General features: G+C 41.3%; 2 protein-coding genes across 10 annotated transcripts; both read right to left on the bottom strand.

Moving 5' to 3' along the window:
* Positions 1-793: 793 nt before the first annotated feature.
* stau1 (staufen double-stranded RNA binding protein 1) lies at positions 794-10,018 on the bottom strand. Of its 7 annotated transcripts, XM_069144504.1 has the most exons (16): positions 9,836-10,018; positions 7,248-7,538; positions 6,832-6,953; positions 6,542-6,698; positions 6,270-6,426; positions 5,978-6,149; positions 5,765-5,860; positions 5,396-5,608; positions 5,168-5,311; positions 4,891-5,037; positions 4,715-4,790; positions 4,280-4,599; positions 4,058-4,180; positions 2,450-2,529; positions 2,162-2,243; positions 1,512-1,602 (listed from the first exon to the last, which is right to left on the bottom strand). In XM_069144504.1, the coding sequence occupies exons 2-15, from the start codon at positions 7,438-7,440 to the stop codon at positions 2,189-2,191; spliced, it is 2,055 nt and encodes a 684-aa protein (XP_069000605.1). In that variant the 5' UTR covers positions 7,441-7,538; positions 9,836-10,018; the 3' UTR covers positions 1,512-1,602; positions 2,162-2,188. The 7 variants fall into 7 exon arrangements, with proteins under 7 accessions (XP_069000550.1, XP_069000575.1, XP_069000568.1 ...); XM_069144449.1 differs by lacking the exon at positions 2,162-2,243 and having other exon boundaries at positions 794-1,602; XM_069144474.1 differs by lacking the exon at positions 2,162-2,243 and having other exon boundaries at positions 794-1,602; positions 5,981-6,149.
* Positions 10,019-10,200: 182 nt separating this feature from the next.
* Positions 10,201-24,011, bottom strand: LOC138195208 (protein polybromo-1-like). 3 transcript variants are annotated; one of them, XM_069144413.1, is made up of 30 exons: positions 23,936-24,011; positions 23,438-23,615; positions 23,254-23,351; positions 22,885-23,032; positions 22,440-22,589; positions 22,096-22,212; positions 21,773-21,841; positions 21,558-21,656; positions 21,374-21,459; positions 21,150-21,241; positions 20,847-21,063; positions 20,608-20,749; positions 20,383-20,468; positions 19,918-20,197; positions 19,705-19,810; positions 18,389-19,028; positions 17,430-17,644; positions 17,145-17,336; positions 16,766-16,923; positions 16,420-16,662; positions 15,705-15,850; positions 15,412-15,569; positions 14,004-14,187; positions 13,698-13,905; positions 13,360-13,558; positions 13,122-13,277; positions 11,857-12,018; positions 11,435-11,499; positions 11,016-11,229; positions 10,201-10,632 (listed from the first exon to the last, which is right to left on the bottom strand). In XM_069144413.1, the coding sequence occupies exons 2-30, from the start codon at positions 23,579-23,581 to the stop codon at positions 10,469-10,471; spliced, it is 4,938 nt and encodes a 1,645-aa protein (XP_069000514.1). In that variant the 5' UTR covers positions 23,582-23,615; positions 23,936-24,011; the 3' UTR covers positions 10,201-10,468. The 3 variants fall into 3 exon arrangements, with proteins under 3 accessions (XP_069000514.1, XP_069000523.1, XP_069000505.1); XM_069144422.1 differs by having other exon boundaries at positions 13,206-13,277; XM_069144404.1 differs by having other exon boundaries at positions 21,150-21,459.
* Positions 24,012-24,374: the final 363 nt, after the last annotated feature.

The following is a 24,374-nucleotide window of genomic DNA, read 5'->3' as shown; positions in this document are numbered from 1 at the left end:
AACAAGAAATTATTTACATTTTCTTCTTACTTTTTTTTTTTTTTTTTTAATCTAAAGTGAATGCCACATTATTACATAGAAATAATACCTTAAGGCAGCCGTTTTGAAAATAAGAAAGTGCTTTTAGCTTGCCACATTTTGATTCTTTTTCCTTACTTGTAGTGTGACCCTGGATTCAATAAGCTAAAATGGAAATAAAACCCGTAAACCCTGAAAAGGAACCCTGGGGCTGCACAATATATAAAAAAAAGAAAAGAAAAAATACACTGTTTTGATTTTACAGGTGTCAAAGATGGCTTTGAACACTGTGGAAAATTGGAGGCCCAAAAACATCCCAGAACTTAAAAGTCTTCTGCAATTCTTACATCAGTCAAAGAAAGACTCATAGCTGGCCATAAAAACGTGTTTACAAGCTATTTTGAAAATGTCTGCCGAAATACAGACTTGGCGGGGAGCCCAAACATTGGCACAAGCCGCCAGTAGAGCTTTTTCACGACAGACAGTTTGATTTGTTGCAGGTGGAATTCATGATCCCGTCCCAGCGGTCCAGATGTCTGTTTGCTGCCTGAGTTATATTTACATTTTACACTTCAAGACTCAACAAAATAAGCAATTAAGCCCAAACCTTTAAACACCTGGGGACCAGAATAAAGATAAATAAAAAAAAAAACACTTCTGAATTTAATGCACAACAATATTATTAAATAATGACCTCAGTGCGTGAGCATAATTGAGCACCTCTATCATGACCCCCCCCTCCCCCCCGGTAGAGTAAGAAAAAGACAAGATAATCTTTTGTTTTGTGCACGTAAGCACGTAAGTTTAATTACCATGGGGAGCGGAGAGAGAAGGGAGGTTGACATGAGGGAGGAAAAGGGATTACCAGGGAAACCGATGCGGCAGGGAAACTTCCCTGCCGCACACAGCAGAGACAATATCACTTTACATCACACGCTACAGTTAGTCACAAATTCTTCCCAGCCCTACATGGTAATGTTTAGAACACTTCACTTGTGGTTGTTGATATAAAGCACTCTAGGAAAATCAACAGAGGTTCGCCGGCTGCACCCTAGACAAAGATCTTTCTTTCCTGAAACCACCTCAACGGGGGTTAAAACATAAAACACTTAAAAACAAGAGTTAGTAGGTCTCACAAAGCGGAAACAAGTTTTTCACAAAACAAAACAGAGTTCACAGTTAACCACCTCATTTTTTTTTTAAATTTATTTATTTTTTACCAAGTAAACCCCCAACTTCATTGGCTAGGATGCAGCTTCTTCTTCTACAATGCAACAAAAATAAATAAAGAATGTGTACAATTAAACAACATCAAGGAGAAGGAACTCATTTTCCTATCAATCTTGTTTAACCGTGAACATCTAGTAACAATGAGTATGAACAGTGATAGTTCAGAGCCTACGGTGCCCAAAACTCCCTGCAGCCTTCTAAATCTGATTAAGAACACAGTGTCGGAGTTTTCTCAAGTGCTTTTACGGACAACCAAACCTGATCATTTAAACAGTGCCATCCAGGGTCTGTGCCAATGTGCTTGAGTTAGTCTGTTTGAGATGCAAGTCACCTTCCATTTCCTGCTTGCCGCACCTGTGGGAAATAGGTCACATTTAGTGTCAGCGTCGAGCTAATCAGCCACGCACGTTATTTATTCACTTGCACTAGTGTTTGATTCATCTGAAATGTATTCCATTTAATTTACAAATCCCATGCGTGTTTACATGCGTGACGAATGAAATGGTCTGATAAAACTGTCCTCTTTACATATTCATCGACGCCTCCGATATCAGAGCGTCGGTATTTCGAGATTGTATTGGTATTGCTAATCATCTTAACAACGGCTTTACGAGGAAAAAGGTGATTCTTCTATTTAAAAAAATATATATATTTTTTTTTTTATTCCACACGTTCCTCTTCCATGTGAGAACCTGGGGCCTACATTACCCGCAATGCAATTCATCTCAGTCAGAGGTAGTGGTGTGTTATGTTAGTAGTGGCGAGCACAGCCTCATTCTGCTGGAGATGAGGTCTGGTGAGTTCACTTCTTTTTTTTTTTCTTTCTTTTAGCTCCATACCTCCAAATGTTTTCCATTTCATACTTTTACTCAGAATCAGTAGTCAGAATTAACCAATGATAGACTCAACTCACATCACTTGTCTGCAGCCATAAAAGGCTTCATACAACTTTTCCAGATAAGTAGGAGCACTTCCCAAGACCTGTAAACACTTTTCTGTAAAAAAAAAAAAAAAAAAAAAAATGTAGAATTTGTGAAATTCCCCTTTAATTATTTAATTCTATCTGTCCGTCTGTCTCCGACACAGATTTATATTTTGAGACACGAGACACTTTATTCTGAAAGAGTACTTGGATTATTCGTGGAATTTAATCTTCACGACTACGTAAAGAGGAAAGGTGGTGTTTTTTTTCTCAGCTTACCCGGAGACCGGTCCATTTCCTGTCCTTTCGTGTGACTGCTGGTCCAACTCTGAGAGCAACTTCAATATATTCAGTGCAGCCTATAGAGGTGAAGGAGAAGAAAAAAAAAACACAAAAAAACAGCATGTCTTATTCAAGTGAGCTGTTTTCATAGGGCAACTACAACTCAAGTTTGTAACCTGTGAAGTAAAAGGTTTATATTCTTGGTAACAGTCCACAAGCAGCCACTCTGTATGAATCCTGCTCCAGAGAACAGCCAGGCCAGAGTCATCGTACTACAAACGGCAACGGTGCTTTCTTCTGGTCACCCTCGCATGACTCCCCGCAAGATTTAGAATAAATTCACTGCATGGTTTGATCTTTAAGGCCGGTGTTTAAAAAAAAAAAAAAAAAAAAAAAAAAAATATATATATATATATATATATATATATATACATATACATATATATATATATTCTTCCAAAAAAAACGTGTTTGTCGGGTACCACAGCAGCTCGCGAGGATTTGCATGCTGGGGAAGAAAACAGCGCGACCTTTGAAGACTTCCCCCACCGAATGAAGGAAATGTTTGACCTACTGAAGGCCACTTGTTTGTCGCCATGTTTTTCCTTTTGGTTAACGTTCATCAACAACTGCCCGTGGCTCCTTCGGCATCCGAAACGCACACAAAAAACACTTTCCTAAAGTGTAAGATTTGACAAGATGAATTGGAAGTCATATGATTGTCAGGGGTCGGCGGTATGGCTCTAAAATAATATATTACTATATAGCTGGGTAGTTTAGCGATCACGATATTTTTGACGATGTGACAAAACACAGAAAAATATTTGATTATTATTTTAATGACATACATTTTCAACAAAAGTGTTATGTAATTATGTAAGCACAAACGTATCATTATGCCGTCAAATAGTCACTAAAAACGGAACAAAAACGATCTCTTCGTTCTTTAGTTTGTAAAACAGAATGTCAAAGTGAGATTCAGATGCTGCAAACAGCAGTGAGGGGGGAGGGGGGGGGGTGGAGGTGGAGGTGCAGCGGTGCAGGAGAGCGGCTGCTCCGTCAGGACGACGACCTAATAATCAGCCGCAGAGCTTCTAATTACTTCCTCACTGCTGTCGGCAGATTCAGCGATGTCCTGGCCTGATTTTCTCAAGTTCAGGGTCGACGTTTGTCCATTATTAACGTCGTTTTGGCCTTTTGTCGAACTTTTATTTTGTAACGACTCGACTACCTGATCGTCTGTTGCGCTCCCTCTCTCTCTGTGTGTGTGTGTGTGTGTGTGTGTGTGTGTGTGTGTGTGTGTGTGTGTGTGTGTGTGTGTGTGTGTGTGTGTGTGTGTGTGTGTGAAGTGTCAAACACACGGAGGAGAGAATAGCGCGTCTGTCCATTAAACTCACGCTGAGCTGAAAACCCGGAGAATGCAGCGACTCTCAGCCACGCTCGTTGCTCGCCGAGCGTCATTACGTGCTATCACGATGTTTGTTGTTTTATATCGTCGAAAAAAAAAACGACACCAGTATCATCATGAACGAAATGATATGGCACACCCCGAGTCAGTATTATACCAGGGGATGCATTTTGTAGTTTTTAAAAAAAAATACATACCATATCATGACAGGATTCTACATCTTTCCCAATCCCATGACTGATGAGTGGCGGCTGGGAGGAACAGTTAATCAGCGACACAAACTCATTCTTATTGTTTTTGGGAAAGTCCTTGTAGTCTACCTGCAAGCAAATAATATAATTCAGTTCATTTTTTTTTCTTTTACCAAGTTTCAGTACATTTAAGACGCTTGCACACTCGTTGGGTTCGTGACGGGTTACCTGCAGGCACTGCACCGATGCGAGATAGCTGAGCTGTTCCGACGGCCTCGTCAGGGGTCCGTGGGGAAGCTGGTTCAGGTTATTTTTGTTCTTAAGGATCGTGTCAGCAGTCAAGGACGCCCCTGCATAAAGCAGCTCATTGGCAATCATGGCAGTGATTGTGGCCTTGCCTGGGTTGGGCATAGCTCGACTGTAGTCCTTGGCGTGGGGTCCTTGGCAGGCCCCAACTGCTTGAGCCACCTCCGGCACCATGGGCAGGATACCTGCAGGCAGCTGCTGGTGGCTCAGGTAAGGCAGGCGGAAGTCCTCCTCCTTGGAAACTGTCAAGGAGAACCCCATTTGTTAGCGCAGGTCACAGAAAACGTTACGTTTCAGTCTTTCCACGACCGCTGCAAACTTTTGAATCTAGTAGAGAATATTTACACTGACTCTTACCCAATGCCACTTCCTCTATAGAGCCAGGTTCAAAGAAGGTCACTTTACGCCCATCACCAGGTTTTTTCACTGGGGTCTAAAGATTACAAAAACAATACATACGTGAAGGTTTAATAAATGTAAGCATTACGTTGTCTGGCATATTTACGAGACTTGCTTGATGAAGGTCTCATTACCTTTTCATCAGTTTTGAGTGCCGGTTTGGGGGGCTGAGGCTGAGGCACTTTATATCCCAAGAGTTCGAGCATTTTCTCTGCAGCATTCCTCTTAGCCACCTTTTTACTGGGTCCCATTCCCTCTGCAGACTGACCACACACTGTCACCTGGATCACAATGCAACAGATGAAATAACACAGTGAGATGAGAAACGAACAGGCACAGGAAGACGAAGACAGGGACAGATGTTGCAATGAATCTTGCCACCAGCGTGCCTCGTGTTTGCAGTTGACTCACCTGCATGACAAACTCCCTGCGCCGCGGTAGACCTCTCTCCGTTACCATGCTGTACTCCGGCTCCTTCTCCTTCTTGGCCTGCTGGATCTGAGCCAAACGGCTGATGGGGTTCATCCCCTGCCCGTATTCTGGGCTGGTCTGCAGCTGTCGGCATGACGGGGCATTACTTCAGGAGGAGTCGTTAAGGCTGTGCTTACTGCGCTAACAGCAGTTTGAAAGCTAGATTACCTTGATGATTGATTTGGTTTTCTTTTTGATGCGTGGCAGCGTCTTTTCCACACTGGGTATGTGGGGTAGCCTCTTCAACTCTCCCAGCACCGCTGCTGCTGCCAGCTTCTTGGCAATCTTTTTACTTTTCCCCTCGCCCTGTCCTGTGAACTCTCCAACTGTAACAAGCACTAAAAAACTCTTCATGTGGGGAGGACCCTCCTCCTTTAAAACCTGGAAAACAACAGTGACAAATCCCGATGTAAAGGAGCACTTTTTTCTTTTTACTTAAGACACTAGGCTAAAACGTGCATCTTCTGTACATTTTACTGAATATTACGGACATATTCATATAAAGACCCCAGATGACGTAAACAAATCTATTCAAACCTCAAAATTAACAGGTAAGTTGCGTTTAAGTGCGATTTCAAACACTTGACTGATTTCAGATTTGTTCAGGTTCTCCTCCTCGGGCTCTCCATTCATCTGTTAAGAGAAGAAGACATTAAAACAAACAACAACAAAAAACAAACAATAAATCTTTCTAAAATTGCACAATAGCCGTCTAGCACTATTTCATGCAGAGTGTGCATCTTTTCTCACCACTGGCAACTGTTGCAGTATTGGCTCCTTCTGCAGTACTTTCAAGGCCTTGGCAGCAGCTTCATGTTTGGCCAACTGCCGTGTGCGTCCCTTCCCAATAAACTGCTGGCCTCCGATGGAGAGCTCCATGTGGTATAACATTGGTCCCACGGGAGGATATGGGTAGTAGTACCTACACACAAGAAAGTTAAATACAACCACATTCTTCCCCTTTCAAAAAAACTAACAACCAAATACTTTTTTTTTTTTGGGGGGGGGGGGGGGGGGGGATTTCCAGATAATGTAAACTCACTGTTGCATAGAGCGCTGGTAAGGTCCCGGAGCCCGGACATTGTAGTTGAAGTTTGGTGGTCTCATCCCCGGGTATGGGTCGATGGGTTTATACATAGGCTTTTTACCAAGCTTCATACATAGTGCATTTAACTCCATAGTATGTGTAATGCCATCTGCTATAAGGCAAACACAAACACATCAACGATTCAAATGTAAATGCAATAACTTCAATTGAGTTTTGACGAGAATGATAAAAGAAAGACTGCTGCAGAGCCAGTGGGAACAGCCCACCTGGGATCTTGCCTGTGTTGCGGGGCGTCCTCGCGGTGGGCTTGGGGAGCGTCGTCTCAGCGAGGGCAGATGCAGCAGCGGAATGCTGGGCTTTCTTGATACTGGTCCCCTCTGCCTCCCAGTGCTGATCTCCCAATGTGAGCCTCACTGAGAAAATCTGAAATAACAAACGCTTCATCATTGATATGCTCATTATACCCCGCGACAAAAAAAGCACGGCAGCGTGAACACAATTACATTAAATTAAATTAAATTAAATTACATCACTGATTTTATTCCACTCAGTGTACCTTTGAGTGAGCTGGTCCTTGCTCACAAAGCAGCTTATACTCAGGTTGCATTTTGTTGAAACGGGCTAACTCATTCACCAAACACATGGGGGTCTTCTCTTTAGGGTTTGCCATGTTAGATACTGTAAAACAGAAAAATCCAACATACAAATAACCAATATTATCATAAACACGAACACTAAATGTTGCTCCTAACACCAATGTCTCACAGCAATTACACACACACCATCTGGCAAAGACATGCAAGGACCTGACGAACCTTTGAAAACTAGACATTACAATGTATGCCGGGAGGAATTTGAAATACAGAGTGTGATTATAACAAATACAGTTAGTATTCTACATCCAAAACCTATCAACTGAGTTTCAACAATGACAAGAAAGCTTTTCAAACAAACAAAGTAATAAAAACCCACCTGTTGTGGTATTGTAGGGAGTGGCTGAGCCCGCCGGGAGAGCGGAGCTCCTGATGGGCTGGCTGGCGCTCTCCGACGGTAAGGTGCCTGAAGCACAGGGGATGCTGTAGCCGGGCTGTGGCTGCCCCAGCTGCAGTGGGGCAGAGGCAGCAGGCATGGGGCTGGCTGGACACTGAAACTGGAGCTGCGACATCCTCGTTGCTCAAGCTTAGTCAAGAGTAGGCTGAGGTCAAGATAAGAAATTTACAGTGTGGGAGGGACTGTTGATTGAGGGCTGAATGTTGGCTCTGCCTGGAAAAAGTGGACGTAAAATTAAAACAAACAACAACAACTAAGATGTGTCCATATTTGTATTCTGAGTAAACGACAGCATTTTCAACACGTCCATTTCCAAAATAAAATGTCACAAGCACTGGAGCCCACATCCAACAGACTGGTTACCAATCACGGGCCTCAAAAACAAAGACAAAGTCACTCACATCTACGCACAATTGAATCTGCATTTGACCTAACCTGCATGTATTTGGACAATTGGAGAAAATGAAAACTCTACACAGAGAGGCCGAAGCTGGCTGGATCGTCTTCACAACTGGATTCCGCCCTGCGAACCACTCAGCCAATGTGCTTCATGGAGGGCTTTTGGACCTTCAAATTCAAGAGCCAGCCTGATCAGTTCAAATAAATATTATACATTTGTATATTTATATAAATTCAATAAATTGTCTCTGCATTTTACAAGAGTTAAGAATAGTGTTCTTTATAGCGTAGGAATCCGCATGATTTCCTATTTTTTAAGCATAGTAGCTGCACAGTGCAGTCTATAAGAAAACAGACTATATACAAAGCAGTTTTCTTAAAATATTGGAAAAGCAGAGGTATATGTATTTTAAGTGTTCAAATAAATGTTTCTGTTCCTCATGGGTCTCAGTTAGAGTCTTAGTGCAGAAACTGCAAGTTATTAGTCTCATAAAACATGAAAGAATTGATGACATGCCAGTTATTTTACAGCATTGCAGGACAAAAGATCAACTCCGGCAACTCTGTGGTTCACACATTAACATTTTGCAAGTAAACATGTCCAGTGAACTGTGTTCAGTCCCAACCAGTATTGGGAAGTAACTACTTGCATGTAGTGGAGTGACATAATTAAAATAAAAAATAAATATGCAATTAAATTAGTATTATTTAATTAATTTATTCAAAAATGCTAGTGAGCACAAAGAGGTTATATCTTAACATATAATTTTATGTAAAAGGAAAAAAAAAATAAAAGAAGCTTATATGTAGAATACAATATTGATTCTATTTCTTTACAACTTTTCACCACTGTCAAAACACCTCATCACGGAGTTGACCTGCATGCAGACTTGCCTTGAGGTTTTTCAAACATTTTTTCCTTTACTTCAGTCAGTTGGGATCAACATACTTGCGATTTGTAAATGTTGTGCTTAATAATCCAAACATATTGAAGAACGTGTACTTTTAGGTTTCAACAGCCATCAGTGCCCTGTTGTTCTGTTTCGGGGGGTTTACACTGCAGCTTTTCGTTTTCTTTTAGGAAGTTTAGCTTTGACGGCCAGTGTAAAACATCCGTTTGAAAAGTTAATCAAATGTAATAAGTTACATTGCTACAAAAAAAAAAATAGTTATATTATCGTATTACATTTTAACAGGGTAATCGTTTCAGGAGTAAACCTTCCCCACACAAAAAAAAAGGGTGACCCAGCTGGTCTGCAATAAAGAGGCAACTATCTCCATCCTTCACAGCCAACCAGCGAGCACAAACAATGCAACCAGATGGGTGCCGCTGACAACACTGCAATACTCCGCCGGCAACAGGAAACACGACAGTGAAAACTGAATTATCTCATCTTATATGGTCGTTAATGAACCATCTTTTTGTTCTCCTGCAAGGTTCACTGTCGGGAGGTTGTCGATCAGTCTGGTTGGGTGTTGTGGGGCCCCGACAGCCTTTAACACAACTAAAAATCCACATCACTGCGTGCTACTAATTATGAGATGCATGCATTTTATTTATTTTTTTTTGAAGTGAAATGTTTATTTAACCATTAACTTGCTTTTATAACTCGATTAACCGGCCGGCTGGATGGTTTAGTCGAGACAACACTCTTCAACACTCTTGCAGATATTCACACTTAGGAGTGCCTCGTACTTCACCGGACGCGTCTATTTTCTGATGATTTGCCCTTTTCGATGTGGAGCAGACACTAATGTTGGAAGGACGTGAACCAAAAGCTAAGCTCTCCATAAATCAGGCCGCCGGCTGGTTGCACGAGATTTCCCCCCCACACACACACACACACAGGACCACGTTAGCTGATTTAGCTTCCTCGCTGCAGCAGGGATGGACAAGTTACGCAAATAAAAGACCTAATATTGCAACAATGGTGTTGTCAGAAAGATGCATTAAAAGCCCACTAGCAGCGGCACCTGACACCGGTATTATAAGTGAATTCAGCAGACATTTCGTGTTCATAACGAGTGTCAGGAGCAGCCGGGGGGGGGGGGGGGAGACCGCTAGCTAGCGAGCTAACCCCGGACAGTCACTGCATGAAATAAAAGCTCACCTCGTCGCTCCTTTTGTGCAGTTTTTAGTTACTCCATAGGACACGTTGATTTAGTATCGTTTGCGTTTGTCAATGGCCAGTTTTGCGTGCCAGGGTGTGTTATTTTTACATCAAAATGCGGGCGGTGAGGAGGTGGACATTGGGAAGACAGGGCAAACACTAAAGAGAATGGCACTATCTTGATTCTCTGGTCCAGGAAGTGACGTCGCCAGACAGGAAGTACCTCCGGGAGCCAAACTCCAAAATAATTCAATAATCAATGGCTGGTGAAGATAGTGAATTACAAAGCACTCACGGAGTACCACTTATTCGGTGAAAAAAATAAATAAATAAATACAATTTAAAACAGATCCACACAGTCTAACCAGGGTTTTCAGAGTTTTATTTTGGTCGTATCAATTCGCCAAAAATCACAGGTTTCACAACTATTAATTCCAAATTGTGTAAAAAAAAAAAAGAAAGAAATGCACACACGATTAACTATTAAGCTTATTATGTAGGCTAATAAATATAAAATTGATCATGATTTACTATAAAATATTGCTTCTATGGTCTATAGTCTTTCCTAAACTCTGTGACATGACGAAAAGGGCAGTGACTGTGCTGAGTGGTTTATACTGTACGTCCTACAGGTTACAGGTTGTAAGCCTGACAGATGTTCAGAGAGTCTCTCAGCATCAGGTCACGCAGACGCCAGAGTGCATCCGCCATGGTGGTGTGGGCTCCTTTGCTTTTCAGCCAGTGAGCTGGCAGCCGACTCTCCTGTTCTTTGGTCAGATGAGCATCTCGCCTTTGAGCTGTTATGGAAAGAAAGGGGTTCCTTCAGTACAGAACTTATCGAACCTCAAAATAATGTTACTTTAACAACAGAATGGCGCGTCTCTCCTTTTTGAGGGACGCAAAAAAAAAAAAGGCACTTGAGCTGTTCAGCGTGCTATGAAAAGGTATGCTTAACAAGAAAATGAATGCAGTACTGTCCAGATATACATATAATTGCATTTACCCAATGGTGAACAGTTTGTCAAAAACTGAAAAAAGGCTCAAATATGATGAATTCAGCATCTTAATAAGAAAAATTGGGAGGTAATGTTAATTTACTCACATCAACAAAAATAGACTTATACAAGCCCCCCCTTGAGAGACAGTAAGTAAAAACAAAGAAATAACCATTTAACAGCACCTTTGAGCGTTTGGTCCCACTTGCTGATGGTGCTAGACTCTGAATTTAACCCCTCAATGTACTTCAGGTAGGCCTCGGAGTGGAGGACCCTCTGGGTCTTTGGCGGAGGAGCCACAAACATGGGAGTGGTGGGCTGCAAATGTGAGGGCTGGCCTAACTGGCCTTGTCCTGGATATGGTGGAGGAGCATGCTGCCCTGGGCTGAACATCCCAGGCTAAAATCAAACAATGGTTATATTTGTTTAGCATGAAGAATTCTGAATTATGCAATAACAGTTTTATGTGTTACTTGGTCTGTGAACCGGAAGCATAGCCAACCAAATATAGTCAACAAAATGACTCCATATTCATCACCACTGTTTAAAAATATGTGAACTCAACGACAACCCATGTAGAAGTATTTTCTGGATTGGTGCTCACCTGTTGCATAAAGTTTCCTTGTCCAGGACTTCCTGCCATGCCATTCATACCAGTGCCCATCATACCTGTTAAATGACAATATTTAGGTCCCGTGCGTTTAGTAACTGTGGTAAACTCAACTTGTGCTGGTTTGATTCATGTTAAGATATACAGTGGCTTATGAAAATGTTAGTCTCCTACTATCAGTTGAATGTTAGTTTGTTTGGTATCAGTTTCCACATGCATTACATGTGTGGATGTGGGTTTTGTATATATTAGGTGTGGGATATGAGTGCACTTTGAAAGCTTGTTGGAGACCAGAGAGCTTTGACTGCTCAGTGAGTAGATCAGGCTGTGCAGCCTGTGGACCAGGTAAACCCCTCCAGCAGGAGAGACACGACTGGATGTGACTGAGCAGGTGTGGCTAGGACAGTGGCCCTTACCCTGATGAGGCATGCCAGGGTATCCAGGCATACCTTGCTGGAGATGGTGAGGAGGCAGGTGAGGACCCCCTGCAGGGTGAGTTAACATTGGGGCCACACTCAGCAAACCCTCGTGAGGGCCCTGCATGGGCATGTAAGGCGGGCCGTAACCTCCCATCATGCCTTCGGGAATAAGGCGAGGAGAGGAAAACATATCCATGCATAAGTGACATGCAGCTGACTCTAAAATAACATGCACTACTACTGCATACAGTGGCCCCTTTCACACATGTACCTTATACCATAAATGCTGTGGCAATTGTCTGTGTTCCAAGTGTATTTTATATGTTTGTTCATGACTAGTTCGATGTGTACAAATGTATCTTTTATGGTATACTCTGTCATCCGGCAGTGCTGACAATAAAACAATTTAAAAAAAATAAACAACCAATCGGTACAAGGCTGTCCCTGAAAGTCATGAGAAGTTATGAATCGGATAATCTGTCGGGGGACCCCCCCCCCCCCCAGTCGATTGAGATTTTTCAAGTTGAGCAGTCATTTTATTATCTATCTATTATTTATTATTTATAATCTAGTTATTTTACACAGATGTTAAAAAGAGCCCCCCCGAGAGTTTGGTAGTGGAGGCACATGGAGGGCAACAAGGGTGAAGCTGCCGCAGCGCGTTCAGGTTAAGCATCTATCTGGAAGGCCAGGAATTGGGTGTCCCTAGACCAGCCCAGAATCTTTTGCATTGAGAACCGAACTCCAATTCAACTGAGAAAATTATGAGTTGGGTACAACCTGATACTAATAATTAGGATAGGAGACCTGGCACTGAAGTTTGCTGCGTAAGAGACCTATGAATGATGGAAACCACTACCCCAACCGAATAACCAAACCTGGTGAGGTTTAAGGTTCAGTGTGTGAAAGGGGCAGACAATACAAATGGGTTTGAGAATGTTAGCAAAACAAGCACGTGTGTTAAATGAAATAAAAAAAAATAAAAAAAAAAAAAAGAAGGCATTCATGGTTAAAAATCAATCATGCAGTCAATGTCATGCAACATCAGATATAAGGCTAGTAACAATAAAAACAATGAACATAAGACAATATGGAACAGCAGCAGAAGAAGAACAAACAAAAAAAATGCTTGAAGAACATAGTTTTGAGGTAAATAAGTTTAAAATGGTTAGAAACTTGGAGGATTACGGTTTGTAACAGTCCAGCCTAATTTCCCCGCTGCCTTGTAGTCAAACACTCGTGCTGTCTCTGAGAGGGGTTACCTGACACAGGTGTCATGGTCTGGTTTATCATTCCCATTGTGCTAGGCGAAGGCACCACCCCCATCAGTGCCCCTACAGGGGTACCTGCTCTCGGGGATGCTTGCTTCTGGGGTGGCCTGTCACGCTCTTGCTGTTCAACTATTTTGGCTGCACGTTCTGAAACATACAAGGATAATTGCCAGGTTGATTTCAGGTCACACAAAAATAACTTTTAATCCTACACTTCGCCTAACCTCACCTTCATACTCTGCTTTCTTGGAAGCTTCGAGGTTCCTCCACTCGGTGCCAACCAGCCGACTCAGCTCCCCGAAAGAAAAGTCTGGGTGCCGAGCTTTGATGACTGCTCGCATTTCACTGCTGAACAGGATATAGCCGCTCATGTTGATCTTCCTCTTGGCCCCTTCCTTTTTTGATAAGCCCTTAACCTTAGGAGTTGTCTTCATGAAAAAGCAAAGACACAGTCAAGAAACAAACATGTCGTGTCTAAATTGGGATATTTTAGTAGCAGGTGTGTAAAATGTTTGGACATTAAGATTTTGATTTGTTGGATTAAGGTCTTTTGGGGTGGACAGATACCTGTGAAGGTGTGTAAGGGATGACGTCCATGTCGGTTGCATGCGAGATTTGCATCTGAGGCAAAGAAGGTGTCTCTGGAGCTTCCTCATCATCATCCATGTCTTCCATATCATCATCCGCATCCTCAATATCCGCCAGTTTAACCTCAAGCTCATTAATCTTCTTGTCCAAAAAGGGAGATGCTTCCTTCTGTGGCACCATTAATTTCCTGCGTACAATACCAGTACAAGAGAAAATAGAAACTTACACGGGTCTAAAAATGGCTCCGTTTTGAATGAGAAAAAGTGCTCTCTTTAACTGACAAACCTGAAATAGTAGATCTCATCCTCCACCACTTTGGAAGAGTACGAGAAGCGTTTTAGACCTTTGAACTTTTTCATTTGCTTCTCGGTCTCAATGTAGCGGCTCTCGCACAGGAGGACATCATCTTCTGAGGACTCGGTAGGTCTGCATGACAGGTAGTCCTTAAAAGAGGACACTGTACATTTGCCTGGAGAGCCAACAGGAAAAATACAAGTTGTTTTTTTAAAAATAAGATTGTGTTACAATTCACACTAGCAGTATGAGGGCACAAGGCTTCATACGAAAAATTGAAGTTGTAATGTCGATAAAAATAAAATAAAAAAGGATTAAAGAAATTGTTTGGTATTTTGTGAAATGCACTTCGTCATTTTCAGACTGTTTTATGGCGAATTTATTTCAGACTATTTCTCGACTCTGAGCAGTTGCCAGGCAACCAGAAGACTCCAGGAAGTTACTGGTCCCAGCCAATAGGGGTCAGACACACAAATAACATGTACACCAGGCCTATTAAACTAGCAGTTCATACTCTAGACATGGCCCATTTGAATTTTTCAATGGCCCACAAGAGGCTGCCTGGAATGTGAATGATATGATAAATAAAACTGAGCCACTAAGTTGTTGTCCTTTATTTTAAATCAGTAGCTGTATGTGGTTATTTAGCATTACCGAGGATACTGCAGGGTTAAATCAGTAATGTGTATTTAAATATCAAAAAAAGAATTGTTGGTAACTGCAGTGGAAAGGGGAAGCTGGGAAATTTAGTTTGGTTGGTACATAGTAATACACGTGCTCTGCTCAAATTGGTGTACTTATTGTTTTGAGGGCATAACTGCATTCACACTGACTAGTATGGGAAGAAATACCCAGATGATGCATTAAAAATGGTCCAAAAATTGAGAGTGAAATGCTGGACACCTGCCACACTCAACAATCACCATCTTGGCTCATAGTAGAACGGGAGGGGCCACCGACATAAAGTATTTTAAATTTGCAGTGCCTGAGGAAGCTGCAGCTGTTGCTGAATGCTGCACAAGTGTTTATTTTTCACCAAGTACCACCATACTGCTGTTGGATAGAAGCCATGTTTATTGTGTGCATTAAACATAAGGCACGGAAACTCATTCATTTCTGAGTAAAATAATTAAAGCCAGCTGATATGTTGGCAGGTGATGCATTCAAATGCTACAGTTATTTCCATTAAGTGCAGAGCGGCAGTGTGCGATTTGAGATAACACAACCCTGCCAAAACGCAAGTACTACACAAGTAAGAGTACTATATCTTAGTTTACTAAGGGAAGTATGTTATTTGGAACACAGCCATGGTCTTTTTTTGGGAACCTCTGCACACATTAAGAGTATACAAGCTCCCTGTGATGTGTGAACAAAAGCTTTGGGAAGTTAAAAGCAGTACCTGTGACACAGGTCATGGGCAAGGTCTCCTCCAGGGGACTCAGAAACACCTCTCTCTTGTAGAACATCTTTGTGGGCTCGTGCTCCGTTTCCTCAGGATGAATGAAGATGGGTCCAAAGAAGTAAGTAGTTCCATTCTGCACCCACAGCTTCTCTATCCTGCAGCCCAGCCAAGACAGCCATGTTAACAATACTTCATAACTCTCTGATAACGATACAGCAGCAATGTCACATCAAACCTCATTTCACGAAGAGGCCTTCATATGCTAAGTAGCAAAATATACCTTCACCAACCTGGCAACCCTGGGTTTTGACAGACCGTGTGACTGAATGTAAATACAGTCTCCCACTTTAAACCACACATTGTTGTAGCGTAACTGTTCATAGTACTGACAGCCAGGCTCCGCTCCACTCATCTCTGTAGGGACATCCTCTCTCTCCTAAACAAATGAACAGCCACACAAACGGGACTCAGTGTTTGTTTATATCGTGACAAACTTTGATACTTGGAATTAAGTAATCATCTGCCATCCGTCTCTTCGTCAGAACATGCATGCTTTCAAACAATCAAGGCAAACCGACTGTTTGTGCTTGGCAACAGTACAGAAAGTATTAAATTCTTGTTCACACCTGGACTCTAGGCTTATTCTTTATACCGAATCTGACAAGAGGATTAGTGTCCTGATTTTGCAGCTCTTATGGGATGAGAGTCAAAATGAGGCTGCCCATTATCCGGAGATAGAATTTGTCTTTGTTGTGTCCTTTTATTTGCAGCTACAATGACCCAGCTTCCATTAATATAAAAACTAACAGGCTCTTTAAGAATCAGAAGCAGCTCAAATACACACATTCCTCAGAGGAGGACTTAAAGTAAACTATTGCCACTTACTAAGAAAAGATTACATAACAAATAAAAAAAATCCATTCCAAATTCAAGTGAAATATATTCAACACAGACTGTATTATGTGCTGTGATGTTCAAACCCAAGAAAACACAGTGTCACCTCACCTTGTCCATAAAACTGCTACTGTCTGTGTACGACATTGTCAGTTTTTCCTGGTCCGGCTTGGCAAACATGGAGGCTACACGGACAACCGGCAACGGCACCTCGCGAAGGACCAATTTCACATTGCTCTCGGGCATGGCCCATATCTTAATCTTCTTAAAGGACTTGTTCCTGGCAGCGTAGCGGGACTCGCAGACATAGACATCCTCCGCTCTGTAGCCCTCAGGTTGCATTTTGAAATAATCCTAGAAGGACGAGAAAGAAAGTCATCATTAGGTTTAGATTCTGGAGTCAAATTAAATTAAATCGTTCTCTAAATGTGCTTCACATTCTGTTTAAGGGCCTTACCTTCACACAAATGACTACACATTTGCCCAGAACTTTACTAATGGACACTTTGTTGTAGTAGTCGCTCTTAAAGACCTCTTTCTCCAGAAACTTGCGAGTGGCCAAATGAAAGGTTTCACTGGGTCTATAGAACCAGCAGCCGTAGAGCCACTTCTCACCTTCACACACACACAAAGACAAGCTTAATATTTGCAAAATAAGTTGAATATTCTCTACTGAAAAAAAAAAAAAAAAAAAAAAAAAATCAAGATTTTTAATGTATCGTTTTTAAAAAACACAATTTATTTTTTAAGATTATTCTTTATATAAATATGATGCTGGTATCTGAATTGTTAATTTATAAGAAAAAAAAGGGCAAAAAAAGGAATTAGTTTGTTACCTGCTTCATCCTCCCACAGACGTTCAATACAGACAATGTGGGGCTTTAGAGTTGGTTCTGACGGCTCCACATAGACAAAGTCCCCCACATGGTAGGTACGATTTTCAAAGCTACAGTCCTGACTATAAACCCGCGCCGAGTCCGACTGTGACTGCCACGCTTCTCCTCGCAGGTCCTCAGCTTTCTCATCATCTTTGAGTGCGATATATCATTTCATATGAATACCACCACCAACATGTACAATATTGGTCACAATTGTGTATTATGCCAAAACTTCACACACACCTTTGTTGTCCTCCTCCTCTTTCTTCTGCTTGTCCTCCTCGATCTCTTTGGGAATTTTCTCCCTCTTTTCCTGGTCTACGTCACTATGCAGGTGTTTTGATGTGTAGTTGACCGCAGAAGACTGCAGAATTTCTCCATTCTTGCAGAGTTCATCCCTGATCTTGATGAAAAACTGCTGCAGCTCCACTGCGTCCTCAAATATCTCAGAGTCTGTCCTGCAAATGCAAAAAAAAAAAAGCATCATGTAAAACACTTGCACAGGCTGTCTGTTTCACCTACAGGTACATACAAAAAAAAATAAAAAATAAGAAGTCATAACTGCATACAATAAATAGAGTAATTCATATATTGCTTCAGAAAAAGAACCAGTGTATTGAATTGAAAGTACTGTCACATACTGATCTGCTTACTACAACAAAATGACAGTCACTGAAACCAAATGCTTGGACACAAATTGTCACTTAAATTTCCCTTAAAATGTGAAAATGTACAGTCAATGCACAAACATATCACCATTTTCCCCTGAAATACCAGTGGCAAAAATATAGAAATTTTCACATTTTAATATTTACAAAAAGTAAAACATGATGATCTTACAGCCAATATAATATTTTCTACCACTGAACTGTTGTCTGGATCATCATCACCTTGAGTGGGTGCCGATGCCTGTAAACATGAGTGTAACATGAACACTACTAATAAAACTACTTGTGTCTGCACCAAGCATCCATTTCAGTAACACTGGTGTAAATAAAACAGATTGTGGTAATACAGTGCAATTATTTGTATCCTGCATCCATTTTAAAAGTTCAGAACCTTTGTGAACATTAATTTATATTGGCTGTTTCTGTGATTGTTAGATGTCTGCTTAGTACAGATATGCTTTACTTTTACGGATAAAGTCTAAAACACTGACAAAGAAATCACGTGAACAGCTTTTTCAGAGTGGATTGTCATACCTGTGTAGCCTCCTTGCCTTCTCCAGCACTTCAAACATGTGTTCCTGGAAGATGTCCAGTCTCCTGTAGCGGCCACGGTCCACGTTCATCCTAATCACATCAAAGTTAAGTGGTGGCTTTTCAGGAGCAGCTGGATCCACGGCAGGAATCTCAGCCTGCGAGTCGCTGTAGCATCGACCCTCTTCATCCTGGTGGCCCATCACGGAGACAAACAGGTTCCTGATCAGCTCTCGAACCAGAGGTGCCACAGCAGGAGGTCCAGAGTCCTCCCCTCCCTCTTGTTGTTTGCGTGTCTCCAGCAACACTCTGTGTAACATTAGAGCATCCCGATAGATCAAAGACTCTGGCTCATTGTACATGCAGGCATTGTTGAACATGAGAGCAAAGTCCTCCACCAGGGCTTCGACATCTTGGTAACGGCCCGCCGCCATGTGGCTCCGCAGACGCTCCATATCGATGGGCCTCTTGATGGTGGCGTAGTAGTCGGGCAGCTCGGCACGAGAGGGCAGCCGGAGGAAGATTGTGCTCAGACGCCGACCGCGACGGTCAGTGAAGTTTCGCACAGCATCGTAGAGCTCATTTAACCTCTGCTGAAGAGGGGTGAGATATTTGGACTTCTTTGGAGAAACACCGCTCTTTCCTAGGTCCAAAAGAAATTTAATTAAAAAGATGTAGCAGAACTGTAAAGCCAACATCAAGACCAAGAAAAGTTGGGGACAGCAACACGAAAGCCCTCAATACAGTACAGACCTCTGCAAGGACCTAATAATAAAACGTGTTTGTCCTCTTTGCCTTTTATTTGATAAACACAGTAGAGATAGATTGGAAATGTGAGAAACAGGACGGGAGAATGACAAGCAGTAAACATCCTGAAATCAAAACGGGAACTCACTTGGCTATCGGGTCGCCTGGCTATCCATTATTTTCACGGTTGCCATTTTACTGGGTAGATATCAAACTGATGCGATCAGAGTTTACACTAAAGCTGATTTTAGAGGAAAGTCAATGAGTCACCAAACTAGGACCCAGCAACTACTTTGTAACAGGTCAAGATATATGCAAAAAAGGAATCACTCAAAAAATGGAAAGCTGACCGAACAGTGGCGAAAAAAGTGCAGTTCATCACACAGTAGTACTGTACATTTGTAAGCAAATATTAACTTGTTATTGTGGTGGCTTCTGAAAATCAACTTCTCCATGAAAATGCTGCTTGGATGGTTTGAAAAATCTACAACTTTCTGGTACATTTAAAATGAAGCATCCAATCTATAATACGTGAACCAAATCATGCAAAACAATGAAAAGATCGCACATACTTAGTTTAAGTTTGGGAGATCCCACACCATCCTCCTCAGGTGGAGGTCCTAACTCCTTGCGCTTGTCTTTCAGTATCTTTTCCAAAACGTTAGCATCATTGTATACCTGTGTAAACCAAGAAGAATTAAATACGTGATAAGATTGTTGTTAATGCGATAATAGCAAAAATGAAAATTGCATATTTAATTCCTGAACGATTATCACCAACAAACCTGAGATCCCTCCTCATTGTAATGCCGAGCGTTGCGAAACATTAACCTCATGTCTTCCATCAGAGCCTCCTCTGTGGTGTAGCGTTCATTGCGAACGTTGTGCTCAATGGTTTTAAGGTCCATCGGTTCGAGGATAACTTTATAGTAGTCTGGGTAGTCCTTCTTGGATGGTTTAACCATAAAAAGATCACAGAGACGTCGATTGGTGACTGCCTCCCTGGCTTCAGTCACAGCAGCGTAAAGGGCTTTCATTCGATTCTTTTTGACATTTTTCTTGTGGCTTGAAAAAAAAAAAAAAAGGAAAAACAGAGTAAGAATCAGCCCGGATGGTAACAGAGACACCTAATGATAGAACAAAGTCTCACAAAAAAAGAAAGATGTTTTGTTTTGCTGATTCTGAAGTACACTACAAATGTTTTATACTGGTTTTATGAAGTAGCAATAGCTATAAATAAATAGCAATACCTTTTTCTCTTGATGCTCCCTGCATCAGATGACAGAATGCTGTCTCCGTCTTCGTCGTCTCTCCTTAGGAGTTCCCTCTTTTTTGCCTGTATAGACAACAGATAAAACAATAGCTTTCAATTTCTAGAAAATATCTATGGTCTGTATCAAATTGTTTTTCTTGGCTCAACTGTGGAGGGAAAACATCTTCCAGCACATGACAGAAAATAATTCACAAGTCATTACCTGCATGATCTGCTGAAGCCTGAAGGCCCGTTTGTAAATGCTTGAGTTAGGCATATTGAAGCACTTTGCATTCTCAAACATCAGAGTGAGGTCAGCCTCCATCTGTTCTACGCTTTCATACTCGCCATTCTTCATCTTTGCCCTAAAAATGAAAACGAAAAGGTTTTTAAAACTTGAGAGACTACTTCTACAGCTTTCATTTGGTGGTAAAATGTCTAATCTTTAAATTTGGTCCTTACCTGATTTGCTGCAGGCAGATGGGCTGTTTTATCTGTTGATAATAGTCAGGATATTCCCTGCGAGAAGGCAGCTGCTGAAAGGGTTCGGCGAAGACCTGGCCCTGGTTGTTCCTGGCACCCCTCACAGCTTCATACAGCTGAAATATGGGGTTGCTCATTTCCATACTTGAACTCTGGCTCTCAGCCTCGGACTCGCCCTCGTCATAGCATATAGAGCCTGCAAGAACGTACATGGTAAACTATTACTTTTTCCAAAACAAACACGAGATAAATTAGTCTGCTACGTGAATTGCTAAAACTTACCCGAGAGCACAGGATCCTCTTCGCTCTCTGAGCCATACTGAAGAGCTACGCTGACGCCAGAAAGTCGATCCCCCTGACCAGACCTTCGATTTCTGAATTGTGACGGTAAAGACACAAACCATACATGTGCATCATGAACGAATCTGTTTTCTGTCAAGCAATACATTGCTGATTTGTTTTGACAACAAGAAAACACTTTAAGTAACAAAATCGTTTTTTGATACCTGATGCGAAGACTAGATTTAGTAGGTTCAGCGTGTTCAAGTTCAGTTTTACGCTGAATGAAGACTTTCTTTATGGTGTTGGCATCCTATAAAAAATTTTTAAAAAAAATTAAAAAGAGAGAACAATTATCAATAAGAGGGATGATACATTTTATGATGAAGAAAATCAAGGAAAACAGTTTACCTTAAAAACCTGAGATCCTGGTTCATTGTACGCTTTGGCATTTTTGGCCATCAGGTCAATGTCCTTGGCCATAGAATTGACAGTTTTATAGAATCCCATCTTTGCAAATAAAACAAATTAGTGCTGGTTAGAATAAAACACCACAAAGTTCCGAAACCAGTACATTTTTAGAAAGATGCACAACACAGCAATCGGTCAGGATGTGAAAGGGCTACCTGTATTCTTTGAGCAATCGTTCTCAGATCGATTGGCTCCTTTATAATGGCATAGTAGTCTGGGTAATGCTGGAAAAGACAGACAAACTTGTGATGAATTACAGAGTAGTGGTGCTGTGGTTGAATAAAACAACAGAAGGAGAGAAAATATACTTTACAAGAATGCATTGTCTAAAGATTACCATCATAATCTGAACAAATGAATTTAGTAGAGTAAAGCTTTCTTAATGTGTCATTTATTATAGGCTTCATTGTTAGCTGTCAGCAAGTGTCAAGAATGTTCAACAATTTCAGCTTCATCATGTCACGACTTCACGACTTACCACTTTGGAAGGCAGTTTCTGGAACAGTTCACTGATCAGACGCCCTGAGGGATCAGTGTGTGACACTATAGCCTCCAAGAGTTGCTCGAACACTTCCTTCAAACTGCCAGATGAGGTCTAGAAAATAAGTATAAATAAGATCAGCCCCAATACTGTGTTCTTTTCAGCACAGACACAACTCCACAGAAAACATTTTAATCTCTTTAAAACAAAACAACTCACACCTTGACTTGAGCCTTCTTTTTTTTTTTCTCTCAATCTTTGCAATTTACACACAAGTTAATAAGTGACAATCATACAAGCATGGCAACTCAGCAATGCATGAAAGGAAGAAAATAATTCACCTCATCTTCAGTTGACATTCCTGGGTTATCCATCATATCATCACCATCTTCGTCATCCTCATCTCCATCCCCAGGCTGCACAAACTCAGTCCTTGTTTGCAAATATACCTCCCACAGCTTGCGTGCAGCTTGATACTCTTCACTGCCACTCTGAATCATTGAAAATGAAAAGAAATGAAGAAGGAAGACTGAATGAACCCTGATGCAATTTGACATTGTAGCTTCATACAATAGGAGGTCCTTTTTCTTTTTCTTTTTTTTTACTATATTTTATGAGGAGAATCAGTGCTAGTGCCTCTTGAATAATCAGAGCTGATAATATGAGATATGAACTACTGTCACATTACACCATTTTAAGGTTTTTAACAACAAATGGAGCTGGTATTTCAACTGTTTTCACAGCATACAGGCTACAGGTAGGAGTGAAAAAGTAGTGTTTGCTTACCTTGTAAAATGATCTGGCATTGTTGAACATAAGCTGAAAATCTGCAGTGAGCTGCTCCACATCATTATAATCCTCTGACTTCAGTTTATACTGAATTTTTGTCATATCAATCGGCTGGGACACCACTTCATAATAATCAGGCTGATTCCTGAAAAAGAAAAAAGAAGATCAAACATTGCCATTTTTCTCCAAAAAATAAATAAATAAATAAAAATGACTCCGTACATTATACACTGCATGCACTTCTTTTAACAAGCTGTTTAACAACACCGTCAGAAACGCACAACTATAGAGGGTTTTTTTTGGTTTTTTTTTAGCAGATCTTAAAACTACAACATCGAGCATAACACAGACTTCTTGTTGCAATACCTTCTCTTTGGTACCCTGAGGAAAATGTCACTGAGTTGCCTCCCTTGATCATCCTTGTGGTCCCTGACAGCGTTGAACAGCTCGTGACATACAGCAATCTGAAGAGCACAAACAAATATAACAAGAGACCTCCGCATCCAATGAAATCATTCAAATAAATAAATAAAGTGTTTTTTTCTTTTACCGTATCTACAGGGGGAACATTGGAGATTCGTCTTCTTTTTCTGCCGCTTCCAGGAGTAGAAGACGAGGCGTCATCCACGTCTCCTCCTCCGCTGATGCTGCTGGAGGGAGAAGTGGCTCTCCTCCTCTTGGAGCCTGCTGACATGGCGAGCTGATTTAACAACGAGCTCGCCCGCTAGCTGCAAAAAAACAAAAAAACAACAAACAAACAAACAAAAAGTTACTGTGAATCAGGATGTTCAAATCAATTAGGAGGCTGAAGCTGGAGCCGGTGGTTAAGAAGTTAGCGTTAGCACCGTTTAGCTGCATCAAACAAAGCAAACAGACGAGCGGCTGTTAGCATGTTAGCCTAGCTGGTTTGCCGCTTTTCTACCAACATTGGCGAATTAAATATTCTAACGTTTTCTTTTAAAACAACAACAACAACAACAAAAAAAACACATACGCGAGCTGGGGGAAACATGAGCACGTAAATTGAGTATTAGAAATGAAATCTTACCCAAATCCCAGCAAAGTTTGCCGTAAGTCCCTGAGCAAAAATATGTTACAGCTGGCTAGCAAGTGTTGTTTGAAAACTCCTGCCCGGAAGTTGAGGTTGTATTGTTGCTTCTGCGGTAGAGGGGGGGAAAAAAAAAAAAAAAAAAGCGCCGCCCGATGCCATAACGCCCCCTACAGGTTAGGAGGAGTAATGCACCCAATCGGATGCGCCAGTCAGACAGAAGATAATAGTTGATGATTTCACAGATTAACAAAGATGACCGTAGTTTGAACAGATTTAGGGGGAGGGGGGGGGGTCCCTTTTTGTTTTGCTATCAGCAGTTGCAATATATGAAGATTATTAATCAATTATTTTTTTCCTTTTCAAATGTTTAAGATGAATTGGACAGAATTTTATTTTTTTTTTTTTTATTTTTTTTTTTAGCTGCTCTTAGATATCT

The sequence above is a fragment of the Embiotoca jacksoni genome, unplaced genomic scaffold (assembly GCF_022577435.1).
Source record: "Embiotoca jacksoni isolate LCO1_2020_lvr unplaced genomic scaffold, fEmbJac1.0.p SCAF_1, whole genome shotgun sequence".
Lineage (NCBI taxonomy): Eukaryota > Metazoa > Chordata > Actinopteri > Embiotocidae > Embiotoca > Embiotoca jacksoni.
This window is presented reverse-complemented; position numbering and strand designations above follow the sequence as displayed.